General features: G+C 43.3%; 1 protein-coding gene across 2 annotated transcripts in view; it reads left to right on the forward strand.

Moving 5' to 3' along the window:
- Nucleotides 1-26,174, forward strand: part of ATG7 (autophagy related 7) — a 533,052-nt gene that overhangs the window by 148,386 nt on the left and 358,492 nt on the right. For both annotated transcript variants that reach the window (XM_029600773.1, XM_029600774.1), the window contains exons 13-14: nt 5,726-5,920; nt 23,268-23,468. In XM_029600773.1, the coding sequence (XP_029456633.1) occupies nt 5,726-5,920; nt 23,268-23,468 (396 nt within the window). The remainder of the gene's footprint in view (nt 1-5,725; nt 5,921-23,267; nt 23,469-26,174) is intronic.

Genomic DNA, 26,174 nt, shown 5'->3' on the forward strand with positions numbered 1-26,174 from the left:
ATCACTTTCTTTCTCTCACACACATACACAAACACACACACCAGTCACCTGATCTCTCTCATGCATACACACACACAGGCTTCCCACTCCCATGTTCTCTTTCAGATATATAGGCTTCTCACTCCCATGCTTTGTCTCACACACACCCAGGTTTCTCACTCCCATGCTTTGTCTCACACACACTCACCAGTCTCTCACTCCCATGCTTGTTCTCTCCACATGCACAGGCTTCTCATTCCCATAATCACTTTCTTTCTCTCTCTCTCGCACACACACACACACACCAGTTACCTGATCTCTCTCATGCATACACACACATAGGCTTCCCACTCCCATGTTTTTTCAGATATATAGGCTTCTCACTCCCATGCTGTGTCTCACACACACCCAGGTTTCTCACTCCCATGCTCACTCTTCACATGCACAGGTTTCTCATTCCCATAATCACTTTCTTTCTCACACACACACACACACACACACCAGTCACCTGATCTCTCTCATGCATACACACACAGGCTTTCCACTTCCATGTTCTGTCTTACATATACAGGCTTCTCCCTCAAATGCTGTGTCTCACACACACCCAGGTTTCTCACTCCCATGCTCACTCTCTTCACATGCACAGGCTTCTCATTCCTATAATCACTTTCTCTCTGTTACACACACATACATACACACACCAGTCTCTCTCTCATTTCCATGCTCGCTCTCCACTGCACAGGCTTCTCATTCCCTGAATCACATTCTTTCTCTCATATTCATACACACCGTCACCTTACCAACCAGTCTCTCGCTCTCATGCATGCACACACACACAGGCTTCCCACTCCCATGCTCTCTCTCTCACACATCCACCCCCCCCCCCCCCAACAGCAGGCTTCTTACGCCCATGCTTTCTCACATACCCAGATTTCTCACTTCAATGCTTTTTCTCTCTCTCACACTCACACATCATTCACCTCCCTGACTAATGTCTCACACTCTCACATACACATCAGTCATCTCCTTGAGCAGTCACTTTCATTGTCTCTCACATATACACACACATCAGCTCTCTGACCAGTTTCTCTCACTCACACACATGCTCTCAATCACACGCAGGCTGGCTGCTTCTTTCTCTCACTCACTTCCTCTTCCCCGCCCCTCCCCTCCCCGAGCACAAATGGTAGTTGCAGCAGCCTCCTGCTCCTGCCCCCGCAAGCCAAGAAAGAATCCCATCGGCCACAGGAGGCTCATGCTGCTCTCTCCTTTCCCGATTACCGTCTGCTTCGATTGCTCGGGGGCCGCTGCTGCAGCCGGTGCTGCTACTTTGTCACGCGGCACTGCTCTTTCTCCTTCCCGCGCACCGCGTATCACTTCCTGTTCCGGGTCCGGGGGGGGGGGATGCAGGCACGGGAAGAAGAAAAGGCCCCAGCCACAAGTGCCACAGCTTTTTTTTAGCACTGCTGCCGTTCCCACTGGGCTTGAACGTGTTGATAGCCCGGCGGCAACGGCAGCAGGGAAGAAAGAGCAGCGGGAGAGACCGGGAGCACGCAACACACTAGTGTGTCGCGACACACCGGTTGAGAACCGCTGCATTAGAGGAAAGGAAATTATCAGGTAAGCAGTAATTTCTCCGTGAGCACGGTATCCCACTTCAAGTAGCGGACCATATGGACAACAAACACCATAGCCATACATTAATTTGCTTCTAGTTTTTTGATGTTTCCTCATTCAATACATCAATCACCCGATATTCATTTTCTCTCCAAAATCCCTAGCCCAACCAATCCTTCCCAACTGAACAAAACCACCACCAAAAATCCCAATAATGAAATCATAGCAACCTCCAATCAAATGGAGAACAGGAGCCAGTAAATATGTTCGGGTGTCATCCCTCAAAGTTGAAACTCAAAGTATAATCAAATGCTAGTACTTGACCCCAGCCAGACCATAATCAAGTACTCTCTACCCCCAACTCAATGGGAATAAACTGGAACCAAACGTACAAACAGCAGATCTTACAATTTTTTGCAAGCTACAGCCAGAAATGAAAGTCTTTTAATATGCCCCTTCCAGTGCCCACATTTGCTGATGTGAATATTAGAGTGCACTGACAATGGAAATCAAGTAAAACTTCTGCTGTGTCAAAGGTATATAAATAAGAGAAAATGTTCATTAAATTTCATCTGTGCGACCAAACTGTAATATCAACCAAGAAAGCCAATGGAAATCAGGAACTGTGAGATTAGCAGCAAACTGTGCTGGCCAAATCAAATCTAAAGACTTGCCAAACTAGCCAGGCAAAGGACTTGTTCCAAGCAGTTTTCAAACAGACATCTCAAAGTCTGAGTAAAGTTAAACTTGTGTTCACCTTGAGTGAGGTTATGCTGCATTCAGAACTCTTATGTGCCCAATCAAGTGTCAACATATGTCATTCTGCAGTTTACTGAGAAAAGATTTGGTTGGTACTGCTGTTTCATAAACATGTCTGCAACTTCCAAAAGTCAAGGAAACCCCTTGATGTGTGGTTTGTGTGCGGTTGCTATCAATGGACCAGCCACTTTTTTTATCTGGCCCATTGAGATAGCTCCCATGTTTTATTCTTTAATATTCTTGATAAACAATTTTCTTTTTCCTTTTTTCTTTTTCAATTTTGCAAATTTTCTTTAAAACTGTGTGCTTCTGTTCTCCTGATGTGCGGTACGACCCACCATTCACTTATTATCTTTTATAAAGAATTAACTTAGCTTTTAGTTGCTAGATTGCTACCGCTATTCATGGGTCCGACTCCGCTTGCCCGACACTGGCCATGTTTCGGCAGTAATCTGCCTGCTTCAGGGGCCACGAAAAAAGTTTGTTATCTCCGTACAATGGATCCTCAGTCAGAAAGCACTTGAATTTCTTATTTTCGCATATCAACTCCTCAACGTGAGCGGCGCCTTCATGTTTAAACATGAGCAATAATATTACTCATGTTCATAAACATGAGCAATATTATTATACCAGATTAGTAGTTTGGCAGGAAATTGCAACACAAACTTGATCTGCCTTTTGACCATTTCTGAGCAGATAGACATGAACTCCTTCTGTTTAACATCACTCTGTTGGAAAAGTCCTGGAATATCATTACTTGCTGGTTTTGATACTGGAGATCCCGCTTCTTGTAAATTGCAGTATTAGACACTTTATGGACATAGTTCAGTAGTTTTGTGATTACTACCCTCGGCCTTGTTAGCCTGCCACCCAGATGGTGAATGCACTCAAAAATAACTTTCCTTTGGTAGTTTAAGAAGCCTAAGTCATTTAACAGCCACATTTCCAGAAGATTCAAAAGATTCTGATCCATAACAGATCAAGATGCAGATTACTGCATCTCGACCTGTTTTCCAGATTGTCGATTTTCTCTTTGTCTGCATTAAATTTTTCTAAGGATTAAAATTTTTCTTTTAACAGTTTAATATATTCTTTTGTAGCACTAATGTGACCTACTGCAATATCTAAACAAGTCCTGATATCAGTAAGCATGCTTTTAACATCAGCAATATTTTCGGATATGCAGTCAAACTTACTGTTCAGGGCCATAGCACAGCGGAAGTGAGTTCGGTGACAGCCATCTTAGCATCTCCTTATCTTTTCTCTTCAGTTTATTGTACATTCCAGCAGATTACCTGAAAACACACCTGTCCATATACTTTTACAGACCAATAGCCAGTAATTCTGATCAGCTATAGGCCACAAAATAGCCAAATTGCAGGTTATTTGGGGAATGGCATCCAGCACTCCAGAGGCAGAATGTCCTGCTGAGGTCACCACATCATATGACTCCTGGCTCTTGAACTTATTACCACAGTATTTACATGTTTAGCATACACAGCTGTGCTAAATTTAACATGCCACTATCACATTGGCACTTTCAAAAATATATTAAAAAAACTGATTTCCCAAAAAAGATGTTTCCAAAATCACAGCCTCCTAAGCAAAGTGATTGCAGCATTCACTCACAGTAATATTCTTTAAAAAAAAAAAAAAGTCTGTGTTAATGTTCCTTTAATGTAAAAGACTCCGTTTTCATCTTTTGAAGCTCTGATCTTACCCCCAATTGAAGCGCTGTTCTGTCCAAGCTGCTCTTTCAATCTCTTTTCTCTCTAGCCATTTACACTAGTTCTTTAAAAGTGCCCTCTAGTGATAAATTGTAGTATAAAAGTGACACCCTCTTGTTACTTTGAAGCTGCTTTATGTTTTCCATGTTTAATTTGCTTGATGTACTGGACCAAATTTTATTTTACACAGAGAGATCATCATGGCATGTAAAAGTGGGGATATTTTAATTCTCAGGCACAGAGAGATTGTGGCATGTTAAAGTTGGGGATATCTTGATTTTCATGTGCAGACAAATGAAGGCATATGACAATGGGGATATGTTAACTCTGTAATTGATGATGTCTGGCAATAAGGCTGTTATTGCCTAATGATGTTGACTAACTATCTGACATCCAGTACGGAATGAGTACATCCTTAGCTTTATGTTCTGTTAATACTGTGCTATACCTGTGTGTATATCAGAAAAGGATTACTATGAGCAGATAATTTCTGATGGAGATCAGCCACTGATCTCTCTGTTGCATGAGAACATTTATCACCAGGGATGATATTTTCATACAACTATTTATCATTTCTAAAGTATTGTTAAACATATGCAACATTGTACAGATACACATGAGAGAGTCCCTGCTGTATGGATATACATGACAAATAAGAGTCTGCGGGAAGTGTATTTATTAAGAAATACCTAGGATTTAAAAAACAGCTTTAAAAAGGTGAATTTTTAAACTGGATTTGAATACAGTTAGAGAGGGAGAATGATGCATGAACTCAAGATGTCTATTTCAGGCATATAGCACAGGAAGGTAGAAAGTGCAGAGTTGGGAGTTGGTGGTGGAGGGGAAGGGCACAGATAAGAGCGACTTGCTGGATGAATGAAGTTAATAACCAAAGGTGTAGAGAGAAAGAAGAGAACTTAGGTAATGTGAATGCATTTATAGATGAGTAAGAGAAGCTTGAACTGTATGCGGAACTGGGCAGGGAGCCAGTCTAGTGACTTGAGAAGAGGTGTTACTTCGTCATAGCTATACTGAAGACAGATAAGTCGGCAGCTGAATTTTGAATTGAATACAGAGAAGAAAAGACTGTTCAGCAGGAGGCACAGAGAGTAATAGTCGAGGCGGGAAGTGATAAGTGAATGGATGAGCATTTTGGTAGCATGCTTAGAATCGGGAAAAGATGGATATCAGCGGTGATATATAGAGAGAACCAATACACTCTAGCAGTGTTTTGAATGTGCATAGAGAAGGAGAGAGAGGTATCAAAGTTGTGGGCCAAGAAAAATGGGAGGGTGAGAGTGCCATCCATAGAAACAAGAAAAGAAGGAAACGGGAAGTGAGTTGGGAGTGGGGAGGGGGAGGGGAGGAAACAGAAAGTTCCATCTTGGTCATTTTAAGTTTAAGTTGGCAGCAGGACTTTAATACCAACACACAAACCTCCTTACAGGCAGGGCAGAGACCTTCATGGTATACTGACAAAATGCTCAGGTTCAATTAATTATATTATTTTCAGTTTCTAAAATACAATTTTCTAAAATGACCTCCAAATACCCTAAAAGCTGCTATTCCTCGGGTTTCATGTAGCACGTCTATATATTGCTTTTGTTTCATTTTAATTTTATGTTCTTTTTTCCCTCCCTTAGAATGCTAATGGATTAAATATGAGTATCCCAATGCCGGGTCACCCAGTGAATTTTTCTGAAGCTACCATGGAGCAAGCTCAAAAAGATGTGGAACAACTGGAAAGTCTTATTGCTGCTCATGATGTTATTTTCCTGTTGATGGACACCAGAGAAAGTCGATGGCTTCCTGCTGTCATTGCGGCCAGCCAGAGGAAGGTACATGCACATTAATATTAAATGTGTTTTTTATGCACTTATTAAACAATATAGGTAGAGCAGTGGGGCCAGGTGGGATACAATCTGTGGGTACTAAAGGAACCTAGCGAAGTTCTGGCAGCTCTCCTGGCTGAGCTTTTCAATGCTTCTTTTGAGTTGGAAGTAGTTCTGGAGGACTGGAGACAGATGGATGTGATTCCTATTCATAAAAGTGGAAGAAAGGAGAAGACAGAACTTCAGACCAGATAGTCTGACTTCTATGATGAGCAAATTAATTGAATCACTACTGAAACAGAGAGTAGTGCAGTTTCTGGAATCCAATGGATTGCAAGATCTGAGGTAGCATTGTTTTACCAGAAGTAGATCTTGTCAGACAAATCTGATCAATTTCTTTGACTGAGTGACCAGACAATTGGATCAAGGGAGAGCGCCAGATTTAGTGTATTTGGATTTTAGTAAGGCCTTTGACATTGTCCTGCATAGGCAATATACATAAATTTAGTACCCTTGCTATGGGCCCTAGTGACTGACTATTAGGTTAGAAACTGGTTGAGTGGGAGGCAACAAAGTATCACGGTCAGGTTGGCAGATTTAATGATACCCCCAGGCAGGTCAGATATGAGGTCTTCTCTTCGGGTTGGGCTTTCTGGTGCTGGTGGCTGGCAGGTATAATGGCAGATGGTGCACAAGTTCAGGGATTGGGTACCCACAGGATTGGCTGGCAGCAGAAGGCAAGGTGCCCTGGACACACTGAAAACAGAGACAGACAGGTCAGCATAGGGCAGCATAGGACCACAGACAAACAAGGGGCTAGACAAGGCATGGAACAGCCAAGACAGTACTAGGGAACCACACAGACAAGGGGCCATAGAAAGGGCTAGCACGTGACAGGGGCAAGGAAGAAATACACTGGTAGTATAGCAGGGAATTAACAATAAAAGAAGCCACTTCTAACTTGGTACATAAAAATTTAGTTTTATTCTGATTATGAAAATTTAGAAAAATTATCATTGTTTTGGATATCAGTTAATGTCTTGCTAAACAAATCTGATGATGACAAGAAGTAAACAAGCCTTCTTATTATTAATTACAGTTTATATAATATATACTGTATAAGCAGTTTCTCTCAAAATATTGTCTAGGGATTTTTAAAGGAAAACAGAGGTAATGTGATGCAATTCTAAATTCCTGTCTTCTATCTCTGCTTTGACACTGAATCATTCTGATGGGCCAAATGAGGGGCTTTAGGAATATAAGTGGAGAGACAGACTGAATATGCAGAGATGTCTTCTTCCTTCGATCTCTGTCTCCAATGATATAAGTTCAGCAGTGCCTTTTTATAACTTTTAGATGCCTTGAGAATACAATTGAAAAAATGTCTTTCTGATTGGATGTACGTTCAAATTCTTTCTCATAAAAGGACTTCATATACAACATCTCCTATATGAATAGCAAGGCTGGCCATATACTGCCATGCTGGCCATATACAGCCATCGCTATTTTGCAGCAACAAATATCCATCTGTAGTATTTTTACTACAGTTACCTGTCTGCATTTCTTTTCAGTTTAAGTCAGTGCATTGCCTGCTGTTCAGATTCTCATCAGTCATCCGCAGATTACTAATCCATTGTCTTACATTTAAACAAATGCAAAAACTTCAATCGTATCTTTAGCCTTTTTTGTTATTAAACAGTCATTTTCAGTATTTGCAGTTTCAATGCAGCAAACAAACACAAGAATCAATTACTCCTTCATCACTCTACAGTAGGAAGGACCACAGGAAAGCCCAGACAATGCAAGAACAAGGCTGAGAACACACAAGCATAGAAGGCCACTGGGAGGCTTCGATGGGATAAGTAACCAAGTAAGGAACAGAAAGGCAAGAAATGCCCCAGGGAGGCCGCAGCACGACAGGGGCAGGACAAGGAACACATAGACAAAGAAGGTACTGAGAGAACCAGACAAAACAAGGACAAGGCTAAGAATACACAGGCAAGGAAGGCCACTGGGAGGCCTAGACAGAGCCTCATCTTGCTGGTGGCTGAAGAGGCCCAGCAGGCCAGCACGGAGCCCATCCCGCATCCGCTGAAAAGAGAGAAAGGGAGGACTGCCAGTAGTCCCCATCCTGCTGGTGGCTGAAGAAGAATCCCAGGCACAGGCCCAGAGAGTGTATGTGTGAGCATGTTTATGTGTTGTGAGCCGGCATGGGTGGGTAGGTGTCTGCCTGGGACACCGTGTGTGTGTGTTGGGAGTGTGTGTGTGAATGCATGTGGGGGAGGGAGAGAGAGAGAGCATGTGTATGTGTGTGTGTGTGAGATTACATGTCAGAGGATGGCTTTGATTGCCTGTAAGAGAGAGAGCATGTGTGTGATTGCATGTGGATGAGAGAGAAAGCATGTTTGTGATTTCATGTGGGAGAAAGCATGTGTGCGATTGCATGGGGGGGAGAGAGTGTGTGTGATTGCATGGGGGAGAGAGAGAGCGTGTGATTGCATGGGGGAGAGAGAGAACGTGTGATTGCATGGGGGAGAGAGAGCGTGAGTGATTGCATGGGGGGAGAGAGAAAGTGTGTGTGTGTGATTGCATGGGGGAGAGATCGCGAGCATATGTGTGATTGCAAGTGGGGGAGAGAGAAAGCATGTGTAAGAATGTATGTGAGGGGAGAGAGTGTGTTCGTGTTTGCATGTGGGAGTGTAAGTATAGTGGATCTTTGTGCTGTGGCGTGGTTGACGCAGCCCATTAAGCAAACCTACTAGGCCCATGCCGGCAGCTGGCAAATGTGCCCTGGACAGGATCTAGACTGGAGCTTCACCTATATTAGCCCCATTTCCTTCGGGTTGAGTCTTTGGTTTCCAGTGACCATCAGGACTTAGGCAATGGTTCCACAGGGCGTAAGAGAGAGAAAGTCCAGGGAAAGGCCAATGTCTGGACAGGCTCTGGTGATAGAATTAACAGGGAGTTAGCCAGAGGTCGAATCAGGCGGCCAATGGGGCGTAGACAGTTTGTAGTTGAGGTCAGGGTAGGCGGCAGGCAAGAGGGAAATCCAGGTCCAAGACTACGTCAGTAGCATGCAGCCAAGCAGAGAGAGTTCTAGGGCCAAAGCCGAAGTCCGTGGGAAATAGACTGAAGAAGAACCGGGATGAAGGGAAGCCAGGGACAGAGCAGGCTGGGTAAGGCAGCCATGAACCAAAACAGGATCAGGAACCAACGCAGGAGCAACGTGTACTGCATGTGAACAGGGAGACCTGTTGCAGAGGCAATCCTGTGGAATTTGGCTAGGTCTTTTTTTATCTAGCCACGTGACTTCATCGCTGAATGCCGGCACCTGGGTTTCTCACTGCGGGGATGTCATAAGGCGCCGCATGCCTAGTAGAAACTTGCTGAGGCATGGCATGAAAGCGTTTTTCCTGCATTGATAGCCCTGTGAGTGTGGCTGGTCGTGAGACAGCCCCACGACCAGCCAAACATTACAGTACCTCCTCTCTTAAGATCCCTCCCAGGCTTCTTGGCTTTGGATTCTAGGGGAAGCATTGATGGAATATTTTCAACTTCTGGGAAGGTTGGCGACTGGACGCTGGTTTAAGAGGGACTCCAAGGAGTCTTTGATTTTGGAAGAGTGCAGAAGAGAATTAGCCCATTGGTTCTCTGCTGCCCAAGTCAATCTTTTGTAGCGATGACAGCATGGTACTTGAGACCCTCGATTCTTCTGTTGAGCAAGGACATCCTTCACCCCAAAAGGAGTGGTTTCTGCCTCCAAAGCGAAGGATGAGGAGTCCAGATGGAAGAGACAGTAATCTAGCAGAAGTTTCGATTGAATAACCTTAGATATCTGAATGGCTTCTGTCTCCTCTGGGAACATTGGTTGAGCCCTGCCCCTAGGAGGCATCTCCTCTGGGATCAGATTACATGGGTGATCATCCAGTTTGAGGTAGCACAGTCTTGGGCAGATACTTGCGGCATTTGTTGGTGATAACTGCATACTGGAATGGCAAGTCTTACAGGTCACGCCGGATTGTCTGGGCCAATGAGACTGGGGCAGAGCATAAGAGAGAAGCAATGTTCCTAGCATGAGGGGGCCCCAGTGGGTGATTTGGAATGTACCCCAATATATATATATATATATAAGGTTGATGGAGGCAGAATTAGGGCAACCCAGGAATGAAAGGATGGATTTCTCTGGGAAATACATAGAATTTGATAATTTCCTGATATAGGATAGTCTGCATGGTGATGGGCAGGGTAACGATGGTCAAGCGGCTGGGCAGCGGCTCACCATAGACTGAGGAGGAGATGGTGCAGGCTTCCATTAACATAGTGGTGGGCCAGTTAAGTTGATAACTAACGGGTCCTGTATAAAATTGCCACTTATTCCTGAATCTAGTAAAGATTTGGTTTGAAAGGTGGTCTCCCCGAAAGTGAGGTAAACGTGTACCACTAGCTGCAGAGGGCCAGTGGGTTGTTCAAAGATAACCTCTCCAACCCAAGCTTAGGTTGGAGGACTTTTTTGTTTTCTCGGGTAGTGGCTGGTGTAATGCCCCTATATTGTATAATACAGAGATTATGTTGTCTCCATCTTTACTTCTCTTTGTTTAAAAGCTGGGATTGACCTAACTGCTCGAGTTTTTCGGGGATGACTGGTGTCACTGGGTGCAAGGATGAAAGCATGGAGTCCTGGAATTCTGTGGTTAAGTGAGCATGTTAGCAAGATACTCCTTTTTCCTGAGCTAGTTTCTGAAATCTCAAATCTATTCGGATGGCTAGGGCAATAGCACCTTCAGTATGGGTGGAATCTCGACCTGCCAACTAGTTTTTGATTTGTCCTGCCAATCCCTGCCAAAAGATGGCCATTAAGCTATCATCATCCCAGTGGAGCTTGGATGCCAGGATGTGAAAATGTATCGTGTAACTATCCATGGTGCAAGTACCCTTATGGATTTGTAATAGGTCTCTGGCTGTGGATGAAGCACTCCCTGGTTCATCGATTATGTTGAATTGTTGGAATTGTTGAAGAAAGTTATCAAGGTTCCCGAGGAGGGTCATCATGTTTCCAAAGAGGAGCCGCCCATGATAGCACAGGGCCACCCAGCAAGGAGAGGATGTGAGCCACAATCCGAGGAAAAATGAGCCACCTGAAGTTCAAAGTGTATCTTACACTGATTTATAAATCCTTTGCACTCTTTGGGTCATCAAGATATTTGGTAGGAGACCAAAGCTATGGCATGAGCTCTAGAACAGTGACGGGCATGGCTGGAGGAGGACCCATGGAACAGTCACTGGTGTTGGTAGCTGGGTCTGCATAGTGTCCAAGTATTGAGCAAGGCCCTGAAGTGAACCGGTCACCTGGCTAAACTGCTGGGCTTATGTTTGGAGGCGACCAACAGGAATTTGGACTGGTCTTGTTTCACCTGTAGTGCCAATCTGGAGATGGCCTGAGCTAGGGATGAGTCGACCAAGTCCATGGCCTCAGCAACCTTTAATGACAGTGGACCCTTGAGCTATGGCATGGTTGACACAGCTTAGTAGATGAACCTACTAGGCCCATGCCAGCAGCTGGCGAATGTGCCCTGGACAGGGTCTAGACTGGAGCTTCACCTATACCAGCCCTGTTCTCTGCAGGTAGTTCAAGAGGCTGGCAGGACACGCAAGGGTCCCACAGGGCGTGTGTGTGTGTATATATATATATGTGTATATATATATATATGTATGTGTATATATATATATATGTATGTGTATATATATATAAGAGAGAGAGAGATATCAAGGAAGACGGTCAGCGGGGCATAGACAGAGTTTATAGCTGAGGTCAGGGCAGACAATAGTGAAGAGAGAGATCCAGGTCCAAAGCAGAAGTCGGTGGCAAATAAACTGAACAAGGACTCGGATGAAGGGAAGACAGGGACAGAACAGTCTGGACTGAGCAAGACAAACTGGCCAAGGCAGACAGAAACCAAAGCAGGATCAGGAACCAATGCAGGAGCAAAACGCATTGTATCCGAGCAGGGAGACCTGTTGCTGAGGGAAACCTATGGAGCATAGCTGAGCCTTTTATACCCATCTGTGTGACATCATTGCTGAGTGCTGGCAGCCAGGTTTCCCGCCACGGGGACTTCATAAGCTGCTATTCCACACACGTGCCAAGAGGGAACCCATTGGGGTGGGTATGGAGGTGTCTTTGCCGCATCAGCTGCCCACTGAGTGCTGTCTGTCGCAGGACAGCCCTGTGACTGGCCAACGTTATAGGGACAGAGAGAGTTTAAGAACATAAGAAAATGCCATACTGGGTCAGACCAAGGGTCCATCAAGCCCAGCATCCTGTCTCCAACAGTGGCCAATCCAGGCCATAAGAACCTGGCAAGTACCCAAAAACTAAGTCTATTCCATGTTACTGTTGCTAATGGCAGTGGCTATTCTGTAAGTGAACTTAATAGCAGGTAATGGACTTCTCCTCCAAGAACTTATCCAGTCCTTTTTTAAACACAGCTATACTAACTGCACTAACCACATCCTCTGGCAACAAATTCCAGAGTTTAATTGTGCGTTGAGTAAAAAAAGAACTTTCTCCGATTAGTTTTATATGTGCCACATGCTAACTTCATGGAGTGTCCCCTAGTCTTTCTATTATCCGAAAGAGTAAATAACCGATTCACATCTACCCGTTCTAGACATCGCATGATTTTAAACACCTCTATCATATCCCCCCTCAGCCGTCCCTTCTCCAAGCTGAAAAGTCCTAACCTCTTTAGTCTTTCCTCATAGGGGAGATGTTCCATTCCCCTTACCATTTTGGTTGCCCTTCTCTGTACCTTCTCCATCGCAATTATATCTTTTTTGAGATGCGGCGACCAGAATTGTACACAGTATTCAAGGTGCGGTCTCATCATGGAGCGATACAGAGGCATTATGATATTTTCCGTTTTATTCACCATTCCCTTTCTAATAATTCCCAACATTCTGTTTGCTTTTTTGACTGCCAATCCTTTTTTAGGTCTGGTAGGGATCACGGACAGTCTAAAGATTCTAGGCCATCCATTTTCAATATTTTTACCATGCAGGAACCTTTGAAATAATTTTTGGGTCTCCAGGAGCCCCTGCATAAAAATTATTATTTCTACAGTTCATAGTACATTAGCATGATCAGTAAGTTGTAGATGTAATAATCCCTATTTGAGCATTGCTGAGACTACAGCCCAGAGCCTCAGCAAAAGGTCCTCCTGTGTTACAACCTTGTCTTTGTGCCTTTTTGCATTGTCCTGCCTCTTTGTTACATTTCCTGCCTTGCCTCATTGTTATCTGCTTTGCCCTGCCTTTCTGTTACCTTGCCTTGTCTGCCCTGCCTATGTCTTGCTCCCCTGTGCCTTGCCGTGCCTTGTCTTGTCTTGCCTGTCCGTCTGCGCTCGATTTCCTGGTTCTGACCTCTGCTACGGATACTGTCTACTCTTCTGACTGCCACATGCTCTGACCATAGCTTGGACCTCGACCTGCTTGCTTGCTGCCTGCCCTGACCTTAGTCCGGACCCAGATACTGTTTGTTCACTGTCTGCCTTGATCTTGGCCTGGACCTGGATATTGTTTGCTTGCTATCTTCCCCAGCCTTTGCATGGACCTGGATATTGTTTGCTTGCTGCTAGCCCTGAGACTTCATCAGACTGCTTCTTACGGGACTTTCATCTAAGACCTGCCAGCCCCTGGAACCCAAGGGCTCAACTTGCGGGGAGCAAGGCTGGTATAGATGAAGCTCCAGCTCCAGTCCTAGTAAGAGTGAGTCCACCTGCTGTTGGCGTGGGCCTAGTAGGTCACGTCAGCCACGCCACAGCTCAAGGGCTCACATCTGTGACACTGTGCTTGTTCATTGCTGCACAAATACTTAATTCTGTGTCAAACGTGAGATAAGCTCTCACGGATTTCATCTTCAACTGAAATGAGACGAATTTTGTTCTTGCTCTTCATGCTTGTTAAACAAGAAGAAGCTGAAAACTGCAGCAAAATGTTCATTGCTTTTCTGTGAATGGCAGGATGGAGCACAAAGTTCAAAAACACAATATTTTTTTTTTCAGTCATGATTTCTCATGGAACTCCTGGTGACCTCTTAAGTAACCCCAGGGTTCCACAGAACCCTGGTTGAGAGAGGCTGGTTTAGGTGATATAAACTAGGGAAGTTTTATGGATTTTACTCCTTCCAAAGTTCACAGAATGCAAAAGGCAGGGGTTACTCTTTTTGAGGCTTCCAAAAGCCTAAGCCAGATGCAGCTGCCTCTTCAGGAGCCGGGCAGTCTTCTCAATGAAGGGTGGCAGGTCCATGAGTTTTCTGGTAAGTGGTTGCCTGTGGTTTGTTTGTTTTTTTTTTTGGGGGGGGGGGGTTACCAGGAGTAAACTTGGATACGATCTTAAAAAAGGCATTAAAAACATGGCTATCCGGCACTGTTTTTGCACAGACAGAGTTAGGTTAACAGAAGAACATCATAACAGTGAAGTTACATTAACCATGCTACTCGGCGTCATGTTTCCATAGATAGGAAAAGACAGTAGGACAATATTATAATAACTAAGTTTATTTTAATTTTGTATTTTAAGTATGATTTTTAATGTAGATTATGTGTGCTGTTTATTTGTTATTATATACCTGTATTTTAAATTATTGTGAACCGCCAAGATTGTCCTACCAGATTGACATTATAAGAATAAAATAATAACAACAACTTCAGACCAGTGGGTATTGGAAATCATCCTTGGAATTCATCGTTCCCCTTTCTGATACCATTATGGTTTTTCCTTGTGCTTTGGCCATGCAACAAAAGGCGGTATGCAAAACTCTGCTCAGACTTCAGTTGTTGAGGGCTGTAGTGCTGGTATCCCTGTCCAAACAAGACTTGTCTGATAGTCAGTCGGTTTTGTGGTCCCCAATAGGGATGGGTCCTTCAAGCCCATTCTTGTCTTTAAGGGAGTTAACAATGATTTTGGGTTTCCACTTTCGGATGGAAACACTTCATTTGGTACTTTTGGTGGATCGGAAGGGGGAGCAGCAGCAGAAGAGGACTGGAAGGCTGAGATGCATACCTTACTCAGCAGCCCCCGGGAGAGGACTCCAGAAGTCACCGCAAGGAATCCAGGCTTGTGGCTCCACAGCCCCAGCTTCCAGAGGCCCTGCACCCCTTGCAACCGAAGAGGACTGGAAGCGCATGTAACTCAAAACTCCTTACTATAAATTTACTTAAAGAATTTTTACAGAAGGGAATGTAATTCAAAACAAGCATCAATAAGATGGGTAACTAGGTAGATGTAAGTAGAATAATTGTAGTTTTGAGAGTCATTGACAGACAAAATAAATCAAAAAACTAAAAGTACTTTAGATTAACTTTACATCCCTACTCCCTAAGAAATTTTAACACAATAATAAATCAACAAAATTAAGAAGCAGACAGTAGTCCAGAAGCAAGAGGGAGGTTTTCAATATTTTTTCACTGAGTGCCACATGTATGATTATCTCCCAACTGGCAAGAGGTTGTATGTGTGCACTAGCTGCATAGAGTTCCTAGCCCTCAGAGAATGAGTCCAGTCTCTGGAGGTTAAAATGGCAGACCTGGAGGAGCTAAGGGAGATCTCCAGAGACATAGTAGAGCAGTCCTACTTCCTCTTGGGCAGCTCCTGTTCCACCTTGGAGGAGAAAGGTCACCAGGATGGAGAGCATCACCTTGGTGAGGCAGGAAGCAATCCTGTAGCTAGGATCTGCTCTCAAGGTGAGGATATGTCTCTAGGGGCATGTGCCTAGGAGGGAAGGGTTAGGACGGCTGTTGTAGTTGGTGATTTGATTATTAGGAAGGTAGATAGCTGAGTGGCTGGTGGACTTGAGGATCATTTGGTAACTTGTCTGCCTGATGCGAAGGTGGTGAAGCTCACGTATCACATAGATAGGATTTTAGATAGTGCTGGGGAAGAGCTATAGGTACATATGAGTACCAATGACATAGGAAAGTGCAGAAGGGAAGTTCTGAAAGCCAAATTTAGGATTTTAATTAGAAATCTGAAATCCAGAACCTCTAGGGTAGCATTCTGAGAAATACTCCCTGTTCCACGTGGAGGGCTCCAGAGTCTCAATGCATGGCTGAGACAATGATGCAGGGAAACAGTTTTAGGTTTGTTAGAAACTGGGCATCATATTGGGGAAGTGGGGGAGGGGGGGTTTCTGAAAGGATGGCCATAAATAAACGTGGATAAAGGTGAACCAGTTGATATAGTTTATTTAGATTTTCAGAAAGCATTTGACAAAGTCCCTCATGAGAGATTTCTTAGGAAACTAAAAAGTCATGAGATAGGAGGCAGTGTCTTATTGTGGACTGGGAACTGGTTAAAAGATAGAAAATAGAGAGTAGGGCTAAATGGTAAATTTTGTCAGTGGAGAAAGGTGAATAGTGGAGTGCCCTAGGAATCTGTTCTGGGAGCATTGCTTTTTAATATATTTATAAATGACCCAATATGGGATCAAATGAGGCAATCAAATTTGCCAATGACACAATTATTCAAAGTTGTTACATCACAAGAGGATCTTACAAAACTGGGAGACTGGACATGGAAATGGCAAATGAAATTTAATATGGACAAGTGCAAAGTGATGCACTTAGGGAAGAGTAACCCAAATTATAGCTACACAATGCAAGGTTTCCACACTAGGAGTCACCATTTAGGAAAAGGATCTAGGCATCATCGTTGATAATACTTTGAAATCTTCTGATTAGTGAGCAGCAGCAGCCAAGAAAGCAAATAGAATACTAGGAATTATTAGCAAAGGAATGGAGAATAAAACAGAGAATATCATAATGCCTCAGTATCGCTCCATGGTGCAGTCTCATCTTTAGTATTGTGTGCAGTTCTGGTCACCATTCCTAAAAAAAAATTTAGCAGAATTAGAAAATGTACAGAGAAGGGCACCCAAAATGATAAAGGATATGGAATGATTCCCTATGAAGAAAGACTAAAGAGATTAGGTCTCTTCAGCTTGAAGGAGATATGATATAGATCTGTAAAATAATAAGTGGAGTGGAATGAGTAAACGTTAATTGGTTATTTACTCTTTCAAAGAGTACATAGACTAGGGGACACACAATGGAATTATTAGGTGATACATTTAAAACTAATATGTGAAAATTGTTTTAACTCAATGCATAATTAAGCTTTGGAATCCATTGCCAGAGGATGTGGTGAAACTATTAGCATAGCTGTATTTAAAAAGGTTTGGACAAGTTCCTGGAGGAAAAATCCATAAACAATTATTAAGGTGGACTTGGTAAACTCCCCTGCTTGACTCTGGGATAAGCAGCATGGAATCTGTCTACCTCTTGGGATTCTGCCAGGTATTTATTACCTGATTGGTTACTGTTGGATACAGGATACTGGGCTTGATGGATCTTTGGTCTGACCCAGTATGGCAAGTCTCATGTTCTTACTTGGATGATTGGTTGGTCAGGGCCAAATTGTACCAAGAGGGGATTCAGGCTTCCAACAGAGTTGTCTAGGGTTCTTAGAAGCTTGGGCTGGGTGATCAGTTATGCAAAGAACAAGTTTGTTCCTTCACAATCCCTGGAATATCTAGGAGTGTGCTTCAATGCACAGGAGGGTCAAATATGCTTGACATCAGAAAGAGTGAACAAGCTGATCTCTCAGGTCAGGAAGATTTCTGCCCTGGCAGCCCCAAAGGCATGGGATTACTTGTAGCTACTCTGGTCCATGGCGGCATCTCTGGATCTATTCCCATGGGCCAGAACTCACCTGAGGCCTGTTCATTTATTTTATTTATATTCTGCTTTTTGCACTTCAAAGCGGTTTACATTCAGGGATAGTAACATTAAAAAAAAGTGCATGCTCGCTCATACATATGCATATGGTGGTGTAAGAGGACATACGCTGGAATTTTAAATCATGCATGCAGTTGCATGCGTATAATTTAACATAAACTTGTCGCGCATAAGTATGCGCCTAATTTTAAACCGTTACTTGAGCAAATGTACTTTGCCTATATTCCTTGGGACTTTGTCAGCTTTAACGTGTGCAGATAAGTGGATTTTAAAACATGCTTGTGCAAAGGACAATTCCAATTTTACCAAGTAGTCCACCAGTTTGCCCTGTCTATTTTGAGGTCATTGAGACCCCTCTGGTTCTTCAGCTTGCGTTCCTCCCAGTTGAAATGGAACCCTCACCCTGTCATGTTAGGCCTCAAAAGTGATTTCTGCAGACTTAAACTTCATCAAGAGCAGTAGTATATATATGCGGCTAAGAAGCTGCTTTCAGCTACAGCCTCTGGTTTTAAAGTATGGATTTACATGTGTAACTGTTGGCCACACCCCAGAATACCCATGCCCCGCCCTTCTTCTCCTTTTTTAAACTCGTACATGTAATTAACAGCTTTTAAAATAAGCATCACTCACACATGGCCCACATTCTCATGTATATGGGCCTTTTAGCATGAGCAATGCTTTTAAAATTTCGGCCCAAAGTTTGTACCTGAGGTTAAGGAGGGTAAAGTGACTTGCTCAAGTTCACAAAGGGTGGCAATGGGATTTAAACTGTGGTTTTCCTGATTCATAGCCCACTGCTCTAACTACTAGGCTGCTCCTTCACCCCATTCTTTTGTCTCTGTGGTCATCGCAGATTCAGGATTATGAGGCCCATCATTCTCTTTCTTCATCTGTAAAGGACACTCTTCTCTGGTGGTCATTCCTTAGAATCTGTTGCAAGGGTTCAGCCAGGCAATCCCAACCTGGGTCCTGGTTATGATGGATGTGAGTCTGTCTGTTTGGCGGAAGGGGGGGGGGGAGGCTCATTGTCAGGACCATGTTGCCTAGGGGCTTTGGACATTGGGGGAGGCAATCTAGTCTATCTTCAGGCTAGAAACCAGACAGATTAGTATTGTCCTTTGTCAGTTCCTTCCCTTGCTCTGAGGGAAAGCTGTCAGAATGCTATCCAACAATTCCACAGTGGTCGCATATGTAAACAGACTGGGTGGCACCAGGCGCAATGGGAATGTCAGAGCAGACAGACCTGTTATTTTGTTGGATGGAGCAACATCTACAGCTTTTGTCAGTGGCTCACATTGCGGGGCAAAACAATGTCCAAATTGATTAAACAGGAACCTTTTGGAGCCTGAAGAATGGGAACAAAGCAGGGAAGCCTTTCACATTGTGGTTCTCAAGTGGGGCGTGCTTCTTATGGTGATCCACAAAAATGTAAAGGTTCCTTATTTTTTCAGCCATTGCAGGGAGTGGGATCTCAGTTTGCTCCTGATGGCCTTGGTTTCACCTTCCTTTGAGTCTCTGGTTTCACTTCTCTTCGAGCTTCGCTTAAGGATGTTTCTTTGAAGATTGTCTAGTCATATTTCGGAGATTTAGGCCTTGTACTTTCCTTTTTATAAAAGGTCTCATCAGATTTCCATATTAATCAGTCACTCAATGATCCAGCATTTTCTAAGGAGCAGTATAGAGGCACTAATAGGTATTTGTGGTTCCTGGACATCCATCAAGCTGTCATCAAGTACCTTAAGACAAATTCCTTTCAGAAAACAGATCGTTTTATGTGCTTATTTATTTATTTAAAATATTTATATGTTGTGATATCCAAAGTCCTATGTGGCTTACAAAATTAACATTCATAATAAAAAGCAGACATAATGTTAAAAATACAATAAAATACAATAGAATGTGTTGTTCAGGAGGGGTTGCGTAAGAGGAAGGCAGCCTCCAGAACGACTTTGGCTAGATAGAAAAGGAAGCCATTTATTCAGCTTATTTGCTCAATGGATGGCATGCACCAGAGTTTGTTTGGGCACTTTCTACTAGAGTGCAATCTTCATCTTGAGCGAAGGCAGTTGTGGTCACTCAAGCTGACATACGCAGGGCAGCGGCATGGTCATCCTTGTATTCCTTTTTGAAGCATTTTCGAAGATTTGATGTTCTGACAAAAGAGGACATAGCCTTTGGAGCTTGAATTCTCAGGGTGGCCCTTACTTTCTCCCTCCCTAGTTAGTGGGGCTTTGATACTTCCTGCTGGTATGGACTAACCTGGACTGGTGTAACAGGATGAAATGGAAGAAGACATTTTAATCTGTTAATTTCCTTTCCATAGTAACACCAGTCCAGGACCCTTCCGGGAAGTTGGGATGCCTTAGTAGTAGATAGTAGACTTATGTTTCGCTGATTTTCTGTCTCATATATACATTTTATTGGAATGAGTCTTATTCAGCCAGGAGTAGTCCTCTTCCTGTCCTGTGTTGTTTTTTTTATGGTTACTTGACTTCAGTTTGTGGGCAGTGATTCAATTATATTAGGGTTTCTCCCCTGTAATGTTGGAAGTTTATTGTTCTGGTTTTTTTGCAATAGCTTCTGAATGTCTACATTACCTGAATATAATCTGTTTTGAAGTGACTTAAAGGCAGAATATACATCAAATAAATACATTTTTGCAGTGTATTGTTAGTAGAATACTGGATTTTTCTGGGCTGCACTACCTATAAGTAGTGGCAGTGATGCTGCAGAAGAATTCAGTATGCTCTGCCTCCATCTGCTGGTAGCGAACAAAACCTGCTTGTATGGACTGACTTGGACTGGTGTAGCAGATTTATGAAAAGAAAATTAACAGGTAAAAATTTGTACTTAGTTGGGCAGATGGGCTGACTACATAGGCCATATGGTCTTTTTCTGCTGTCGTGTTTCTATGTTTCTGTGTATTTCAGGTGGATTGTCAAATATGCTTATGTTGTGGCCTATGCAATAAAACACATGCAAAACCAATTTTTGCATGGGCTCTCAAAATAATATAATGAACATGTTAAAAAAGCCCTTATAAAGCGATGAGAGAAGATTTAGTGAGCTCACAGTAAAAAAAAATGTTAGAAATAGCGTGCTCATGCTATTCTTAGGCATGTATACCTTTAAATGAATTGGTTAAATTGTGTGAGCATATTACATACTGAGACCACGATAAAAGCTCAGTGTGCTCAGTTCTTTTTTCCTCTTACTTTCTCCTGCAGACTTCAAGGGGTATACAACTAACACTGGTATGTGGGACTTGTTTATCAGCACAGAGGGAAGAAATAACAGAGCTACTGAATTCCAGATAAACTTATCTGGCTAACTTTGGAGATATAGTCAATAGTGCAGCCACACAATTGAATATGGCCAGCATCGTAAAGTTAAATGTATAACTTTATTTGGCTAACTTTAGGACAGCTCTTTGGTGTGACCAGACTTAGCCAGTTACGTTATCCAACTAACTCCATCCCAAAATGTTGTAGAATATCCTGAAATTATTTGGCTAAATATTAGCCAGATAATAAGATATTCAGCTAAAATTTAGCTGGATAACTGCCCAGATATTCATTTAGCTGGATATCTGGCTAATGCCTCTGAATATGGACCTCTCTGTCTTGTGTTAGTAAGGATCTTCAAAGAGTAGTGTCAGAGGATATGGCTGAAGACAGAAGGGAACATGCAAGGGGGAGGTCCAAGGAGAGGAATCTGGCTTTCCTGACTCAGCAGGCACCACCTTCTGACCATTCTCCCCCATGACTCCCCTGTCATGTTGGCACTGCAATGGCAGCATCACATAGTCTGCTACTGCCTCAAAACTCACAGACATGAGCTCTGTATGCAAAACAATTGGTCAACTCTGAAATGCTTTTAAGACTCGGATTGCTATTCAGCCTCAAGTTTCTGAAGGCCTACAGTAGTCTTTGATTACATTAACAGTGTCAATGACAAGAAAAACATTTGTCCTCTGGGAGCCTATTGCTGGGAAATAAATTTACTTGAATAAATGAAAATGGATTTATTTTTTAATTGCCCAAGCGCATTTCAGAAGCCTGTATTTTATTGTGTAATCATGAATGGTTGATGTTACTGTGTATGTTTTATTGTATCCTACCAAGAATGCAGGATCTTGTGGGTAGGAGATTTTTTAAAATGGCCATGTATCTCTTGTGTCACCTCTCTCTGTCATTCAGTTCCTCTTTCTGTCTCCCCTGTCTTGCCAGTGCCCTGTGAAAGCTTTTTTTTTTTTTTTTTTTTGTATATTTGGGAGGGTTAAAACTAGCATGGGCCCACTGGCTAGTAACTTACATCTAGGGGGAGGCCCCCTGCTTTTATGACTAGCCTGAGAAAGGGGCAGGGCTCCTCACAAAAAAGGCTGTCATGTTATGTTTTTGTAACTAAAGATTCTCTGTGTTTATTACATGCCCTATTCAACACATGAGAAAAGTATAGAGAATTTCTAGTTGCAAAAAAGTGAAGAGATTGCAAAAGTATTATCAACTAGGTCTGTCTGGCAGATTGCACTTTCCATCGTCTCGTCCTTTGCTGGCATTTAAATGTTTGTCCATTACAGTCTTTTTTTGTGGGTGGCCCAGCCACATACTTGGCTAGTCACAAAAAGAAAAACTTTCAAATTGCCTACATAATGGTAAAGTCTGCAGGTAGTTTGTACCTGTAGAGTTTAGCATGAATTTTTAAAGTGGACTTCACAGTGGCAAAGAACAAGCAGTCTGTGGCCAACTGGAGGACTCCCGCTGCTTTTTATACAAACTTTATTAGTTACAGTCAAATGAGTAACAGAAGCTGCTTACCTCAGCACTACTTCTCAGACTTACAACAATAGGTGAGTTATCTTTATAGGAGCTGCCTTCTCCTCTTCTCCCAGGTCCTCTGTCTGCTGTCCACTGAGCCTAAGCTTTATTCGTCCTCAGGGAGCCACACTACCCAGATTGCCTTGCCTTAAGGTGGACTGAGATCCGACAGCTGAAACTGGTCCTTTAAGGTATTCTGAGGTTTTCTCTGGTGTACTATGTCATATGCGTATGCTTTCAACATTTTCAGGTTGTCCCTGTTTGTGCACCGACATACGTGCAGAAAATTAGACCCTGCTTGAAGCAGGTTTCACTTTCTGCATGTATATTTATGTGCATACTTTAAAAAGCCCCAAGTGTGTATGTGAGTTCCTTCTTTGACCCTTCTCTGCCCCCAAGAATACCTCGGCTCCATCATGTCTTTTCCAGCTACCATATGTAGTAACTATAATACACTGTTGCAAGTGAATACAAAACAAAATCTAAATAGTACAAAACGTACAAGAGGTCTAAAAGTCCCTGGGTAAAGAACTCTCAATCTAAGTTAAGATGGACAAGAAAAAGAAAAATGAACTAATTTAAAAACACCAATTGACATTAGTTTGAACCACTGTAGCTCTGATTCAGGCCTTATTTCAGTGGATAAATAAACACCTGTTCATATTTTCTCCTCCAAACTGAAAAATATACTTGTGTCATGCTTCCAAGTAGCTACATGTCTTTTTTTTTTTCTTTTTTATATAGCTGGTTATCAATGCTGCCTTGGGATTTGACACATTTGTAGTAATGAGACATGGACTTAAGCTGAAACGGGAGGAGTCCAGTGATTCATTTGCCTCTACTGTCTCTAGCACTGCTGATCTCTTGAGTTCATCGCTCTTCTCCAATATTCCTGGATATAAACTTGGCTGTTACTTCTGTAATGATGTTGTGGCACCAGGGGATGTAAGTTGCATTTACTGTTCACCTCTGTTTGTTGGGTTTTGAAAACATTACAGTCTTAGAAAATTCTTTCCTTTGGCTTTTATTAGCATTTGAAAAATATTTTTCACTTTTGTTGTTGAGATGGTAGAATAAAATATCTGATAACCGTTTCTATGATTTGCACATTTGGAATTAATTTGAGCAAAGCAATTCTGATGATCTGACAATTTGAAGATGATTAGTTTGGTAGCCTATATTAAAATACGTAGGAGGTAATTTAAAGGAGTTACGCGTGTAAATGTAACGTACTATTGTAGCAATTTTCAAAAGCCCATTTTCGCATTGAAAGTCTATAAACATGTAAAACCTATTGCAATTCAATAGCATATACAGTATTGTAGACGCCGAAAGATAGTCCCAGTATGAGCTTTATTTGAATGGAGACATAAACTTTGTATATGTGGATTATGGGGACATTTTTCACTCCAATGGAAATGGAGAGAAGATTGCTGATGCCTAAGGATTTACGATATATTCTGCATAGGTCATGCTTGGCCTTGCCGAAACATCTTCAACAGAGTGTCCTTATAGTTCCAGTAATAGGAACCTGGCAGTGGTGCTATAGGAGGGCAAAGGTGAACTATCATGTATCTCACTTTTTGCCTATAGTGGGGAATGATTTTGTTCCTGGCTCATAATCCCGAATGTTTAAAGAATGGTGAAAAAAGGGATTATTTGTTATAAAACATGCTCTGACAGATGAGGGGACAATATTATCCTACTCTATCTGCCGGCAGTTTGACCTCTCTCTGTCGCATGGATTTTCATACTTTCAATTAAGACACTACTTGCAGTCATTAAACCATAAGGTCCTGGAAGGAGAGCGACGAGAGATAATGTTAGAAATATTTGATTTAGAAGACCCTGCCCACTATTCTGTCTCTTATTGGTATAAAACTTTCCATAACTTGCAAAAGAGAACAGAATTTGAACAAGTAGCGAGGGGTTGGAGTGAAGAACTGAGCATGGAGATGTTGGGGCAATTTCTCTTCTGGTCTTTTGTGAGGATTCATTCTCTTACACCAATGTCGGCACATTTAAAAAAAATGGGGTTTTTTTGTTGTTTTTTTTTTACCTTTTGGTTCCTCCAACTTAATATCACTTTTCTATACACTTTTTCAGGCTGCAGGCACTAATTTCTGAGTGTGCTTGGCCGCACATTTCTTTTTAGTATCCCGGGAGAATGACAGCCTCATCAACATGCATTTGCATGTGATGAGTGCTATTAGTTTGGGTGGTTTGATCGTGCATTTCAATGCGCTAAAACCCTTAGGGGCGGATTTTCAGAGCCCTGCTCGCGTAAATCCGCCCAAAACCGGGCGGATTTACGCGAGCAGGGCCCTGCGCGCCGGGAAGCCTATTTTACATAGGCCTCCCGGCGCGCGCAGAGCCCCGGGACTCGCGTACGTCCCGGGGTTCTCGGAGGGGGGCGTGTCGGGGGGCGGGGCCGGAGCGCGCGGCGTTGCGGGGGCGTGTCGGCAGCGTTTTGGGGGCGGGTACGGGGCGTGGCTACGGCCCGGGGGCGTGGCCGCGCCCTCCGTACCTGCCCCCAGGTCGCGGCCCGGCGCGCAGCAGGCCCGCTGGCGCGCGGGGATTTACGTCTCCCTCCGGGAGGCGTAATCCCCCGACAAAGGTAAGGGGGGGGTGTAGACAGGGCCGGGTGGGTGGGTTAGGTAGGGGGAAGGGAGGGTAAGGTGAGGGGAGGGCAAAGGAAAGTTCCCTCCGAGGCCGCTCCGATTTCGGAGCGGCCTTGGAGGGAACGGGGGGAGGCAGCGCGGCTCGGCGCGCGCAGGCTATACAAAATCGATAGCCTTGCGCGCGCCGATCCAGGATTTTAGTGGATACGCGCGGCTCCGCGCGTATCTACTAAAATCCAGCGTACTTTTGCTTGAGTCTGATGCGCAAGCAAAAGTAGGCTGATCGCGCTTCTTTTAAAATCTACCCCTTACTGTATAAGGGGTAGTGGATGTGCATCAGTGGGTTAAGCAGTGCGCTCAGCTGAAGGCACCTTACAGTATCGGCTTGTATGTGAGGACTACATATCCAGCTGTCCCTGGAAAACACCTATTACAGGTATTGAATTTTTCTGCAATACATTTCCTGATAATGATGAACATTTTCTGATATTTTTCCCCTTAACTTTTGTTCAGTAGACACTTTGCATTTGATCCAAACATACTCATTGGTGTGTATCTCCCAGAGAGAGATAATGTGCATTTAAAAACATTTCTTGATCAAATTAGCCAATTTTATTTGTGTTAGAAATTTTTCTTCTTTGTGGAAGATATGTACCCAAGAGTATTAGAATCGGGCCCCTGTTGCTGTTTGGGGAAGACCTGGAGAAACTAATGAAAGATCTAGGGGAAACCAAGCCGAAAAGGCTCCTGGAGGATAGAGTCCTCTCAGGTTGTGGGGCCTTAGGCACAGCATCTTCGAGATCAGCATAAGGGTAGGTCTGCCAGGTGATCCACACCACACTCCTCTTTAAATAAAGCCCATTCCTTTCAAAGGGCCAGAAAATACAAGGGCAACCTCACAACAGTGATATTCAGCAGGTTCCTCCGGTGATAGTACCGGTGGGTGGACGCCTTTTGCAGTATTATACAGAATGAACCTAGATTACTACATGCCAGTGGGTCCTGTATATAATACAAAGGGGTTATGCAC

The sequence above is a fragment of the Rhinatrema bivittatum genome, chromosome 4 (assembly GCF_901001135.1).
Source record: "Rhinatrema bivittatum chromosome 4, aRhiBiv1.1, whole genome shotgun sequence".
In the NCBI taxonomy this organism is placed as follows: Eukaryota; Metazoa; Chordata; class Amphibia; order Gymnophiona; family Rhinatrematidae; genus Rhinatrema; species Rhinatrema bivittatum.